Source organism: Mustela nivalis (assembly GCF_964662115.1).
Source record: "Mustela nivalis genome assembly, chromosome: 7".
NCBI lineage: Eukaryota > Metazoa > Chordata > Mammalia > Carnivora > Mustelidae > Mustela > Mustela nivalis.
The window spans coordinates 56536887-56550378 of record NC_139026.1 but is presented as its reverse complement, the minus strand read 5'-3'; the positions used below and the strand labels follow the sequence as shown (position 1 = coordinate 56550378).

Below are 13492 nucleotides of genomic sequence, written 5' to 3'. Positions count from 1 at the left end.
GGGGCGCCTGGGTGGCTCAGTGGGTTGAAGCCTCTGCCTTTGGCTCAGGTCATGATCCCAGGGTCCTGGGATCGAGCGCCGCATTAGGCTCTCTGCATCAGGCTCTCTGCTCGACAGGGAGCCTGAGTCCTCCTCTCTCTCTGCCTGTTTCTCTGCCTGCTCACAAACAGTCTCTCTGTCTGTCAAATGAATAAGATCTTTTAAAAAAATAAATAAATAAAAATAAAAAAAATAAAAAATTATTAAGAATGAGCTCAACCACTTTAAGTTCTATGAAAAACTTAAATATGTCAGTAAAATACAGAATAATGTCAAAAACCTAGAAGAATAAAAATGGTCATGTTTTTTATTTAATATCGTTTTTAACTTATAATCTGTAACACCTTTTGTAGCTTCTGGTTAATATCTCCTTTGGCTGTAATCTTCACTTGAAATTCTGCTTCATATTCGTCTTCCATGTATCGACGACGTTTGGACTGTACATTGTCCATGTCCTCTGATTTAGAACGTTTTCTTCTGGAAAATTCACCTGAGGACAAAAAAGCAAGATGACTTTTATTACAGACCCTAATGCCTCTTTTCCATTCTCAGCTAAATATTATTCCTAGTTATCACAGTATCATTCTCACTCAGCAATTTTATGAATTGTTTTAGAGACTAGAAAAACAGGTAGCTTTTAAACTCTGAACTTATTTTCAGTATGCTAAACAAGAACACCCTGAGGGTAAGCAATGTATAATGTAAACATAAAAAATTCTTCTTTTGAAAATAGAGAATCACCTAAAATATGAATATGAGATGAGAAGAAATCATCTTCTATTCATTCTCTTTGCTAAATTTTATAGTGCACATGAATCCCCTTACAAAATATAATATTCATTCTCATGTCACAGATATCTATCAGCTGTACATAGCTTTAATAGCTTTAATTATTTCCTCCTCTTCAATGCATTTCTTTTCTCAGCATTTAGAAAAAATCTTCATCATTAGCCTTAGGAAAATAACATAAGACTAGTTACTCTTCTTTTTTAAAGATTTATTTATTTGAGAGAGAGAAAAAAACTTGCACATTTGCAGCGGGGAAGGTTGGAGGGAGAGAAAGAGAATCTCATGCCAACTCCCCACTGAGTGCACAGCCCCCACACAGGGCTCAATTCCACGACCCTCAGATTATGACCCTCAAATTATGACTGGAACCAAAATCACAAGTCAGACACTTAACTGATTGAGCCACCTAGGCACCAAAGGCTAGTTATTCTTAACATGTCCTAATGAATTTCAAATAAATAAAAACAGTAAAATTTGTGTCATTATAAAAGTATATTTGGTAAAAATATTCAAGGATCTTCACTTAGAAAATTTATATTTCAAACACTGGTAATACATTCATGAGATCAAATTTTATCTGGTTTCTTTTTCAATATATAAAATGTAAGAATACTAAAATCTCCACTTATTAAAGGGAAATGTTCTTATGTGACCATAAGTATCCCTCTTTGCTTTTCTCTACACCCATTTATCTACGTGCCTACTTTTAAAATCCAGTTCTACTTCATGATTTCCCTTAAAATCATGACTTATCTAGTCATACATGAAAACCGGAATGACAAAGAGAGATACAAAACCTAGGTTTCCTGACTTCTAGTCCAATGATTATCTCATAAACCTAACTGCACCCTGTCCCATCAAGTCCCCTTTCCCATGAAGACCAGGAACCTTGAGGAGACAGACACATATTTTCATTAACTTGTATCACCTCCGACAAAATTCTTACAGCTCCATGCTCTAAACATAAATCTAAAACAATTTATCTCAAGACATTCAAATAATACCTTATTAAATATTAAGCATAAATTTTTCTCATAAAACAATTAAAAAGTATAAACAAAATACTGAGGTATATGAAAATAACACTTTCAAAAATCCTTAGGTTAGCTGTCAATAAAATGATTTAACTGTGTTTTACTTAAACTGCAAAATTTTTAAATTATCTCAGGAAAGGAAATATATTCCATAGCCTTAAAAGAAGAAACAATGAATAGCTATTTTTCTAAACTAGTTCAGGTTTTTTGTACATGCTTACTTTTCTCAGAAGGTCTTTCATCTTCATTTATTACTTGCTCTTCTTCCTCAGGTTTGCTATCCTTCCCATTAGTTTCTACTTCTGCTGTAACAAAAACAGAAAAGGAAATCTTACTTCCATCAGTATTTATTTATTTATTTAAAAGATTTTATTTATTTATTTGACAGAAAGAGATCACAAGTAGACAGAGAAGCAGGCAGAGAGAGAGGGAAGCAGGCTCCCTGCTGAGCAGAGAGCCCGATGCGGGACTCGATCCCAGGACCTGGAGATCATAACCTGAGCCGAAGGCAGCGGCTTAACCCACTGAGCCACCCAGGCGCCCCCATCAGTATTTACTGAAGCTCACTGTAATTTCCAATTTTGGTATTAACAATCCAGTTAATAAGCTTTTATAAAATCTGTCTCAAAATGTGAAATCTTAGGACTAAAAAGGGAACATAGCATGGATTGGTAGAAATGAATGACTAGGTCCACTTCCAAATGCTCCTACAAATTCATAAAAAGCTCTTAAACATGGGAAAAAAATAGTGTAACTTTTAAAACAAAGAACCTTACTTAGTAATTTGCTCTCAACAGTAGATTAATAAAACCTACTCTAAAGCATTTAGATTCCATTACATTCAATTATTAAAACTGAAATACTGGGGCGCCTGGGTGGCTCAGTCAGTGAAGCATCTGCCTTCAACTCAGGTAATGATCCCGGGGTCCTGGGATCCAGTCTGTAATCTGGCTCCTTGCTCAGTGGGGAGCTGGTTTCTCCCACTACCTGCAACTCCCCCTGCTTGTGCGTACTCTCCCGCCCTCTGACAAATAAATAAATAAAATCTCTTTTTTTTAAATTAAGGATAAATACATAGACAATAAAAGTTTAACTTAATAGTTAACTGATGCCAGTGCCAACAACTGAGTTAAGTGTATGACACACAGTACTTTATATCCTTAGCATAATCCTACACAATAAACACTATTTCTACCATCACTTAGATGGGAAAGTCCAATGTTCAAAAGGCTACAGTAATTTTCACAAGGCATATAAAATATAATAAAGAGTGCTAACAAAAATATCCTGCTAAAAATGTAATTACATTGTTACAATAAATAAAACCCCACAGGTAACAGAAAGGGTCTTTAGTCAAGCTATTATCTCAACTAACTTAATCATGAACTGGGGGAGAAGAATAAACCATTAATACGTCTGGGTTTCTATTTTCCCCCTTACATCACTGAAACTGGCTCCCCAGGTTTTCAATAAAGCATCTGGTTTCATTATATCCTACAACCAAAATTAAATACATAATCACAAGGAATGTAACATTATAAAAAATTCTGATATGGCATTTCTTCTCCAAACAACAGGGTTTAATCCCAACAGCCCTTGATGGTAGAAGTCAAGGCTAAAATAACTGTAAAGACCTTTTAAGTGAAAACAGGCAGACTATGAGGATCAATGATGAACCTATAAAGGCTCTTAAAAATATTTTTTTCACACTAAGGTAAAACAATAAAGCTGTTAAACATGACAACAGTCAAAACAAAACAGCACATAAAGATTACTAAAACTTTTTTTTTTTAAGTTAGCTCCACACCAATGTAGGGCTTGAACTCATAAGAACAGTTCACATGCTCTACAGACTAAGCCACCCAGGCATCCCTACAAAACTATTTTTAAACTTTAAAAGAAAGGCTATTCAAAATAAATAAATGAGTATTAGAAAATTAACTTTCCATTTACTATGCTCATTAGAAATATTTTAAGATCCTATCCCTCAACTCCAGTTTCAATGAAATGACAATGTTTTGCTCCCTTGTATATCACAAACTCATTACAAAGCATTTTTTTCTACATATAGGTTTCCAAATCCTCCTGATTTTAATACTGAAGGTGGTGACTCCTGAGTTTCCTAGTCCCCAGAGTCTCCAGAAACAAAGAATAACTGGGTTGCTTGAGATGAAGGTTTATACAGTCTTTATTTGGCAAATTATGATACCACCCAAAGAACAAAATTAGCTATGGCTCCACTTAGGGTAACTACAAGCCAGATCAGCCATAATACAGCAGAGCAACTGGCCTAACAATTTGGTTTGAGCTGTCTCTTTTTTAATCATATGTTAGCTCCCTCTCCTCTTACAGGTATGTCAAACATAGCTTGAGCTTTCTCCATCTCCCCAAAACCTCTTCCTACCCAATTCCCATTTTCCAGATATACCTGGAAGATATGGCTAGATTCTAAACACTTTAAAATACTTACTGGAATTTTAAAACATTCACAGTGGATTAACTTTATACTTCAGTTTTACTTAATGAAAAGAACTTGGGATAAGAAAAATGGTACTAACATATTTTACAGAAAGGAACAAGGTCCTATATTTAATTTTTTGTTTATAAAGCCTCTAGAGAATCTGAGAGTTGACCTGCTTAAACCCAGAATAGTAATCAAAGGCCCATGCACACTGACGTTTTTATAAATAATTTCAAGTAGTTCATGGGATGCCTGAAACTCATCCAAATACTTAGGTTAAGACCGTCTTTTTTGGAATCTGTCCTCATTCACAGTTTCTGCTTTAATTCCTCTAGTCTTGAGTACAGCCTTATGGCAAGTTAGCCCATCTTCATATGGAGTTCTATATGTGGCATTCCTTCCTTTCAACCAGACTAGACAATAAGTAAGCTCACTAAGAACTGATACCATATCTTGTAACTTTGGTAATCCTAAAAACTTTGGGAAAAGAGATGAGACAAAGGAGATGTTTATCATCTATCTGGTGACTATTATCTTAATAAGATTTCATAAGATAAAAGTAGAAAAAGTGGGGGTGCCTGGGTGGCTCAGTGGGTTAAGCGGCTGCCTTCGGCTCGGGTCATGATCCTGGGGTCCTGGGATAGAGTCCCACATCAGGCTCTCTGCTCAGCAGGGAGCCTGCTTCCTCCTCTCTCTCTCTCTGCCTGACTCTCTGCCTACTTGTGATCTCTCTGTGTCAAATAAATAAATAAAATCTTAAAACAAAAAAAAAAAAGTAGAAAAAGTGTATTGGAGAGGACAATATGGAGTTAGTTTCCCATTTTCATTAGTCCAATGAAATATGGACAAAAATAAGTGTCACCTTAGAGACTGGCAAACATTTTTTGTAAAGCCCCAAAACTAAATTTTTTCAGTCTTGTGGGCCATATGGTCTTTGATACAACTATTCTGCCCTTGTAGTGGAAATCAGTGACAAACAATATGTAATAGTAAATAAACAGATGTGGCTCTATTCCAATAAAACTTTATTGACAAAAACAGAGCCTATAGGCTAGTTTACTAATCCTGTGTTTGAAATTACTGACTCTATGAGAATATTTAAAACAAAACAAAAAATTCCTACAGATTAACTGAAGATAATTTCATCCATTAGCAAAATAAGTGAAGTAGATAAACAGGCAATATATAGATGAGGAAATACAAGTGGCCAATGAACATAAAAATTCTCAACCGCACAAAGCATATCAGAAAAATGTGACATTACTTAATAAGACATTTCCAGAAAATTTTTTAAAGCTTTATTTAATATCTTCCAAATAATACCTTCTACAGTGAATTTTTGTGCTCCCTTTTAAAGCAAAGCTTGAGGGGGGAGAGTTATATTTTATCATTTCCAATTCTCCTCCCATTCTCTCTGAAACCCAATCTCCATTAGGTTTTCAATTCCACCACCCCATGTCATGGTCACAAATGATCTTCAGGTTATTAAATATTTGTCTCCCATCTTACTTGAACAAACAGCAGCATCTGATATATAAACAAAATTGGGCTGATTACTCCCTCCTTGCAACATCCTCTTTACTTGACATCTAAGATAACAGAATCTCCTGATTTTCTTTCTACCAGAAAAGCTGCTCTTTCCTTTCTTTTTAGTTAAAATACTTATTTGTTTTTATTCTTATTATTGAAGTACAGTTGACATATTAAGAGCTGCTCTTTCTGGATCTTTGCCAGTTTCTTCTTCATCTCCCAACCTCTAAACACTGGAATGTCAAGAGCTCAGTTCTTAAACCTCCTCTCATCTCCATTTATACTCACTGATTATCACTGAGGTGATCCCATATTATCACTCAACTTCAACTAAGGTTGAAGTATATACTATCTGCTCCTAAATTTGTCTAGACAGTCCAAACCTCTGTCCTGAAATACACCTATCTAACTTAGGCAGTAACAGTCACTTGGAACTGATGTCCCTCCTATACTTCCCTTTCCAAAACCTCCTTCTTTGATCCTCTTCAACTCTGAAAAGAAAAATCTGCAATTTCCACCAATGTATAGGAATAAGAGGTTCCACAAAGAAAAACCAAATACAGCAGGAAATAACTGAACATAAATGGATGGAGATAATAAAGAACTTTAGCTGAACAAAATAAACAGTGACAATAAAATATCACTAAATTTTAATCAACTAAACCACAGTAATTCTATCACTACTAACCTAAAGCAAAAACAGACAAAACCCATGAAATTCTACTCCTATGCAATTATTCTCATAAGCACTTACACTCATCATATTTATCTTAGAGAGTAAAAAGGGAAAAACAAATCAACCACAGATACATTTTTCATTTGAAATAAAATCTGGAAGGAAATTATATCAAAATTTAGTGTAAAATCTGGTTTTATGTAAAACATATTTTTCTCCTCTAAAATATTAAGAAATAGCAATGTTTATAAAACAAAAAAAGCAGGTGGAGAAGAGCTCTCCCTCCTATTTCTCCATTAAGAAACAGAATGAGAAGGGCCAATAAGGATTTTAAAAAAGGAGAATGCCAGAGCCAAAAAGCTAGACGGTCTCAAGAGGGAAGGACTATTAAAAAAAAAGCAGCCAAGTGTGAGAGATAAAGACAAAGTTTTGGATTTAAACCCCTGGTTTTAACAATATGAGCATAAATGTCACTTCACTGAAAACAAAAAGGAGGGGGGATTGCCAAGATGAAAATCAAAATCCAATTAAGTTAAAGAACAAATAGGAGGAGAAAAAACAGTGCTAGCCTATTAAAAGAACTTGAAGAACGACTGTGAAAGAGGAAGGAGATGGAACGGAAGCTAGAGAAAGAGTACATGGCATGGAAAGTGAATGAAAGATAAACTAATACATGGACCTCTTTTACTGCTGTTTAAACTTTTCCAGACAGAAATCTTTGTTTTTCAAGCCTACTTAATAAACAGATTATCATTTTAATCATCTAATGAGTATAAGTCATCATCTAGGAAGATGCAATACTATGACAGTACCTTCAGGCCCACTCAGTATATCTACAATACTTTCTTAGGCCTTTCTTTTACAATTTGTAAAATTAAAATGGCTTTTTTATTTGCTTTCTGATTTCTTTCATTATTTTTTGTTGCTGCTCACAGCTATCATAACTGTTGTACTCAAAACAAATTTGCTGAAGAAGTGTCTGAAATGACAGAGGTTTATGTTTTCCTATTAGTACAGCACATAAATGTTAGTAGCTAGAGGGAAGAAGTGGTCCTCAGCACTTCAGTTTATAATTCTGAGTTCTGAAAACATTAAAAATTAGTCAAAAATATCGGGGTCCTGGGATCGAGCCCCGTGTCGGACTCCCTGCCTACTAGCAGGAAGTCTGCTTCTCCCTCTTCCTCTGCCTCTCCACCCCTCTTCCAGCTCACTCTCAAATAAATAATCTAAAAAAAATTAGGCAAGAATAAAAATGATGAAAGTTAATATCTCAGAAGGTACACAATAACAAAAATGACATACACTATAGTCCTCCTTTATCTGCAGGGGCTATGTTCCAAGATTTCCAGTGCATGCCTGAAAGCATGGAAAGTAATGAATCCTGTATGTTTTCTCCTATACATATATACCTGTGATAAAGTTAAATTTATAAATTAGGCACAGGAGATGGACAACAAAAACTAATAATAAAATGATTATAACAATATACTATAATAAAAGTTATATAAATATGGTCTCTCAAAATACCTTAATGTACTATACTCACAGTTCTTATGATGATGTAAAATGTTAAAATGCATATGTGATGAGATGAAGTGAGATGAATGACAAATACGTGTTGTGATGCAGCATTAAGACTATTCTGACCTAGGGGCGCCTGGGTGGCTCAGTGGTTAAGCCGCTGCCTTCGGCTTGGGTCATGATCCCAGGGTCCTGGGATCGAGCCCCGCATCGGGCTCTCTGCTCAGCGGGGAGCCTGCTTCCTCCTCTCTCTCTGCCTGCCTCTCTGCCTACTCACAATCTCTGTCTGTCAAATAAATAAATAAATAATCTTTAAAAAAAAAAAAAAAAAAAAAAGACTATTCTGACCTCGAAAGTTAACACTACTAAGAATAAGTTAGAAGGAAAATAATCTGCTTCCAGACCATGGCTGACTGTGGGTAACTAAAACCACAAAAACTGAAACCATCTAAAGTGAAACCACTGACAAAAGGGGACTACTGTAACAGATTTCTCTCCCAGGTAAAGAGAACAGAGTACAGTTTTAAGACCAATGAAGAAACTGTACTTAAATGTATTACATACAAAATTTCCCTGAGGGTTGGGGAAGGGAGGACAGGAAATAAAAGTTTAGTTATAAGCTAAGGTATTAAATTTATCACTACACTTACTCTGATAATAGCATACAATTAGATAAAATAAAAGCAAATAACTGGGGCTCCTCAGTGGCTCAGTTGGTTAAGCATCTGCCTACACCTCTGGTCAGGATCCCAGAGTCCCAGGATAGAGCCCCCACATAAGCCCCAGTGTGAGCCCCAGTGTGGGGCTCCCTGCTCTGTGGGGAGTCTGCTTTTCCCTCTCCCTCTGCTCCTCCCCCTACTTGAGCTCGTTATCTGTCTCACTCCTCTCTCAAATAAATAAATAAATAAATAATCATTTAAATAAATAAAAGTAAATAACCAAAACTAAAAGCAAGTCTGAATTTTCAAAGTATGCAACATGGGTGGCTTAACAGTCATCTCATGGCATTTAATAGCATTAAGTGATAAGGATGGTCCCTATTATCAAAACTATGACATAAAGGTAAAATGTATAAAATCATTAAATAATAATCTGAAATCTCCTATGACTACCAAAAGGCTTTTTAAGGACTTACCCCAATACCATTTTCTCTATAAATACTTATTGAATGAATGAGTTAAGGTCACCTTAAATATGGTTACCTATTATCTTCCCAAAATTTAACTTCACTATGCCATTCTCCTCCTGTTTGAAATCATTCAGTGGCTCCCAAGTACTATTAGAATGGCTTAGCATTGTAACCAAGATCCTCCCTGATATACTTCTATTATATTATCAATTCATTCTCTTCACAAATATTTACTGGACAAGCATTATTTTGATCTGATGATGGTGGCTCAGAACAAGGGTGATGATAGTGGATGAAAAGACAGACTGGATTCTAAATCTAATCTGAAGGCAGACCCAACAGGATTTCCTGATAGACTGGTGAGATACGGGATATAAAGAAAAAAAGTAAGAATGGCTCCAAGATTTTTAGTTTGAGCAAGTAGGATGGAACTACAATTAAGAAGGATTATCTTCGGGGCACCTGGGTGGCTCAGTGGGTTAAAGGCTCTAACTTCGGCTCAGGTCATGATCCCAGGGTCCTGGGATCGAGCCCCACATCGGGCTCTCTGCCCAGCAGGGAGCCTGCTTCCTTTCCTCTCTCTCTGCCTGCCTCTCTGCCTACTTGTGATCTCTGTCTGTCAAATAAATAAATAAAATCTTTAAAAAAAAAAAAAAAAAGAGGCATTATCTTCACTAAAACTCTGTTATAGAGACAGTGAAAAGAAAGTGCTCTTCTAAATACATCTTTTTTTTTTAAATAAAGTTACCCTTCTCTTTACTCCCAGAATACCAATTTAACATTATTAGGGTATTCACAGCCTTGTATTTAATGTCCTGCAATTGAATTTTTGTCTCCACCCTGAAGGCAAGTATTAAATTCTATCTTTAAATCCCCAGAACCAAAACAGCCTAGAGCCTGTCTCTCAATATAGCTTTAATAATGAATAAATGCTCTCTAGAAACGAAATAATCTTTTAGAGAAAAAAATCTTTACCTCCAAAAATTGGTATAATATATTGGGGGAAAAAACACTCCTGTGTTTCCTAGGCCTGTTTCTTATTTCTTTTGAACAAATTAGAAACCAAATGCTATGTTTCATTCTACAAGGTCATTCCTCTTAGAATTCAAAGGTTAAGGGAATGATGATACAAGAACAAAAAGGTATTAATGCCACTCTGAAAAGAGTTGAGAAAGTTTCTAACAGAAATCATGTCTGAGTTTGACTGTGAAAGCAAAATAGGATTTTTCTTATTCTTTCCTTTTTCTCCAAGAATAATAAAAGAGATGGAAAGATAGGCTTTTGAACAAACTATGAAGCTTATATACCTTTTATATAAGGGGTTTGGAATTAATCTAAAGGAAACAGGGATCCAACAAAAGAAAAGAAGACAATCAAAACAGATATAAGTTACAGAGAGATCATTCAGAAAACGCAGGTGAAGAAAATCAAGAAGGCTAAGGAAGCAAATGGATGAAGTCTTTATCAAATAGATTACCAGTCTTCAAGGTTTCTGGATTCTAGCAATGGTGAGGTCATTCTCTAACAAAGAATATTAAAGGAATCATAATTCACTGGGAAAAGTAATTGTAAAATGTGATTTGTTACACTTGAAGCAAATAATTTAAACAGTAGGCTTTCACATTATAAGCTATTTGGTTGCTAAGTGATAGCAAGAACAATTGTTAGGACCTTGATCAATTTATGTACTGACTTGAAACTATTATCTCATAGTATTACGTTGTTCCATCTTATCTCTTTATTTCTAGACTATAAGCCCCTTAAAGGCAAGGGCCAAATTTTCTAATTATTTTAACTTCCTTCTTATCAAGTCACACAATGTTGCTCACACAATATTGCTAAATTCTGTTAAGTATCTGTGAAGTTTAGAGATCATTCCAGTCACCATCACTCTCAACTTTGTCAGCAACTAAAAAAAATTTAAACTTTTAAGAATGCTTTATTAAAGCTTTATTAAACAGTTTATTAAACCTAATCAAAATCTTTAGAATTTAAATAATGTGCTAACCTGGAGAGCATGTTTCATTTTGTGATATAACTTCAGACTCATCTTTTTCACCAGAAAGATCCTCTTCATCAGAGAGGACCAAAAAGGCTTCTTTTGGCAAACTCTCACTGCTTTCTTGTTTAGATGGTGAACCAAAAGAACCTTCCATCTTCTCTTCCAAATCTGGATTTGTCTCATCAATTGGAAGGAGAGAAGTTTTAGGAAAGCAAGTAAGTTCATCTTCAGCTGGTGCAAGCTTTTCTAAAATAGGAATAATCTCATCTGTCTCCATAGAATCTGTATTTTCCAAGGCAATCTCATTTTTGTCGTCTTTTGTAACATTTTCACTAATGGTTTCTGCAAGGTCTGCAGAATTTTCATCTTCATTCTTTTCACTTTGGTCAATTTCCATACTGCTCGATATAGCCTCCTCTCCAAGAGCAGGTTCTATAACAGTATCTTCCTTTAACTTCTTTTCATTTTCAGGAGGTAGATCTGAACAAATAACTGTATCATCTGTTTCTAGGGTTTCTTCATCGGCATCGATATTACTATCAGCTTTGTTTTTCTCATCAAATGAGAAAATCTGGTCTAACTTTTCATCATCCCCATTTTTTTCCAGAAAATCATCACCTTTATTACTACTAGGTTCGGTACTGTCAGTATCAGGAACAGCTTCACAAACTGATAAAGAACTTGGTTCAAAGATGGGATCAAAAGCTGATTCAGAGGCCAGTTCATCAGAATTGGGTTCATCAGAAGCCAGATCACTGGAGGCTGGATCACCAGAGGCTGGATCACCAGAAGATGGATCACCAGAGGCCGGATCATCAGACGCCAGTGCTCCAGAAGACAGGTCGCCAGAAGATGACTCACCAGAGGCTGGATCACTGGAGACTGGTTCACCAGAGACTGATTCATCAGGGACCAATTCACCAGAGACCAATTCACCAGGGACTGGTTCACTGGAGACTGTTTCACCAGAGACTATTTCACCAGAGGTGATATCACCAGAGGTAGAATCGCCAGAGGTGGGATCACCAGAGGTGGGATTGCTAGAGGCAGGATCGCCAGAGGTTAATACTTCAGAGGCCAGACCATCAGGGGCTGAATCTCCAGAGGCTGGATCTCCCATAGCCAGATCAACAGAGGCTGGCTCCTCAGAAGCTGGTTCAGGAGTCAGTTTACAGACTAGCTCAGGAGCTATACTATTAGGAGACGAAGATTCATGCTTTAAATCATCATCCTGCTTGTTTTTTATATTAACATTTAAGGTACAAGAGGCTTCTTTCCATTCTGATTTACTTTTTTCAGGTTCAAAACAAAGCTCTTCAATGCCATTCACCTCTTCCTTGTCATTAATATAATCTGTATTTTCCAAAGGTGAGGTTGGGTCCAAATCTCCATTTTCATGGTTGCCATTTAAAAGCTTGACATCAGCTTTCAACAGTTCTTCTTTGACCTTGTACACTGCTTCAAGTTGCTGACGATCACTCACTCTCATTGTTTTTCGAGCCTTAAAGACTTTTTTCTGAGGTTCTTCTATACTATCCATTTTGAATCTTTAAAAAGAGAAAGAGAGAGAGAGTTTAATAATTGAATCAGAAGCCACCTAATCATAGATGAACTGCAAACTGATCTTGTAAGCAAGCAACCTTTCATGTAATTTTGAAATAATGACATATGGAAAGCATAATCTTTGCTATGTGTTAATTTTCATATTAATTGTATTTGTGTAATATAAAATTAATGACAGGTACAAACCAAAGAAGATCACTTATCAGGAACTGATGGGTCCCCCAATGATAGGTCCATGATCAAAGCAAAAGTCAAGCAAAGCTTTATTTGGCACCAAGCATCGAGAATCAAACCGCCTCTTACAGAGCGGGTGACCCCTCCCAGCCTCACAGACTAACTTTTATAGAACAAAGGCCATGTGGTGGCCAATGAGAATGTAACACACAGAGAAAGCTGCACACTCATGCTAGGTCACACACGGGTGGCCAACTGAACTACAATTCACCCCATTGTAGCTATTTGAACTAGCCTATCATCTTGGTCAGAACTGGCGCCCAGAAGGCGGGGCCCACACTCCTTGGAAGACAGGGAGACAGTATGTGCGCCCCACTGAATGGATGTCTCCACCTGGCCCAACTCATGACTCATCCCTGCATTCGGGTTTTGTTATCTCCACCTGACCTGACCCACCCTTGTATTTGGGCTCTCTTATCTGGGACTGGTCTCCATATTTTACTGGTTTCCGGGACTTGCTTTTAAGTAATTTCCCGGGGGGGAGGGGGGGACGGACAGGGTCAGTTTAAGTTTT

At 36.4% G+C, this 13492-nt stretch overlaps 1 protein-coding gene across 14 annotated transcripts in view; it reads right to left on the bottom strand.

Annotated features, from left to right (window-relative positions):
- The window catches only part of ATF7IP (activating transcription factor 7 interacting protein), a 110003-nt gene that overhangs the window by 41837 nt on the left and 54674 nt on the right, over positions 1-13492 (bottom strand). For 7 of the 14 annotated variants that reach the window (XM_082740594.1, XM_082740599.1, XM_082740592.1 and 4 more), the window contains 3 exons: positions 11188-12728; positions 2084-2167; positions 384-529 (listed from right to left, as the gene is read on the bottom strand). In XM_082740594.1, coding sequence (XP_082596720.1) covers positions 384-529; positions 2084-2167; positions 11188-12721 — 1764 coding nt within the window. In that variant the 5' untranslated portion in view covers positions 12722-12728. The remainder of the gene's footprint in view (positions 1-383; positions 530-2083; positions 2168-11187; positions 12729-13492) is intronic. The other 7 variants (XM_082740595.1, XM_082740602.1, XM_082740596.1 and 4 more) reach the window with 1 other exon arrangement.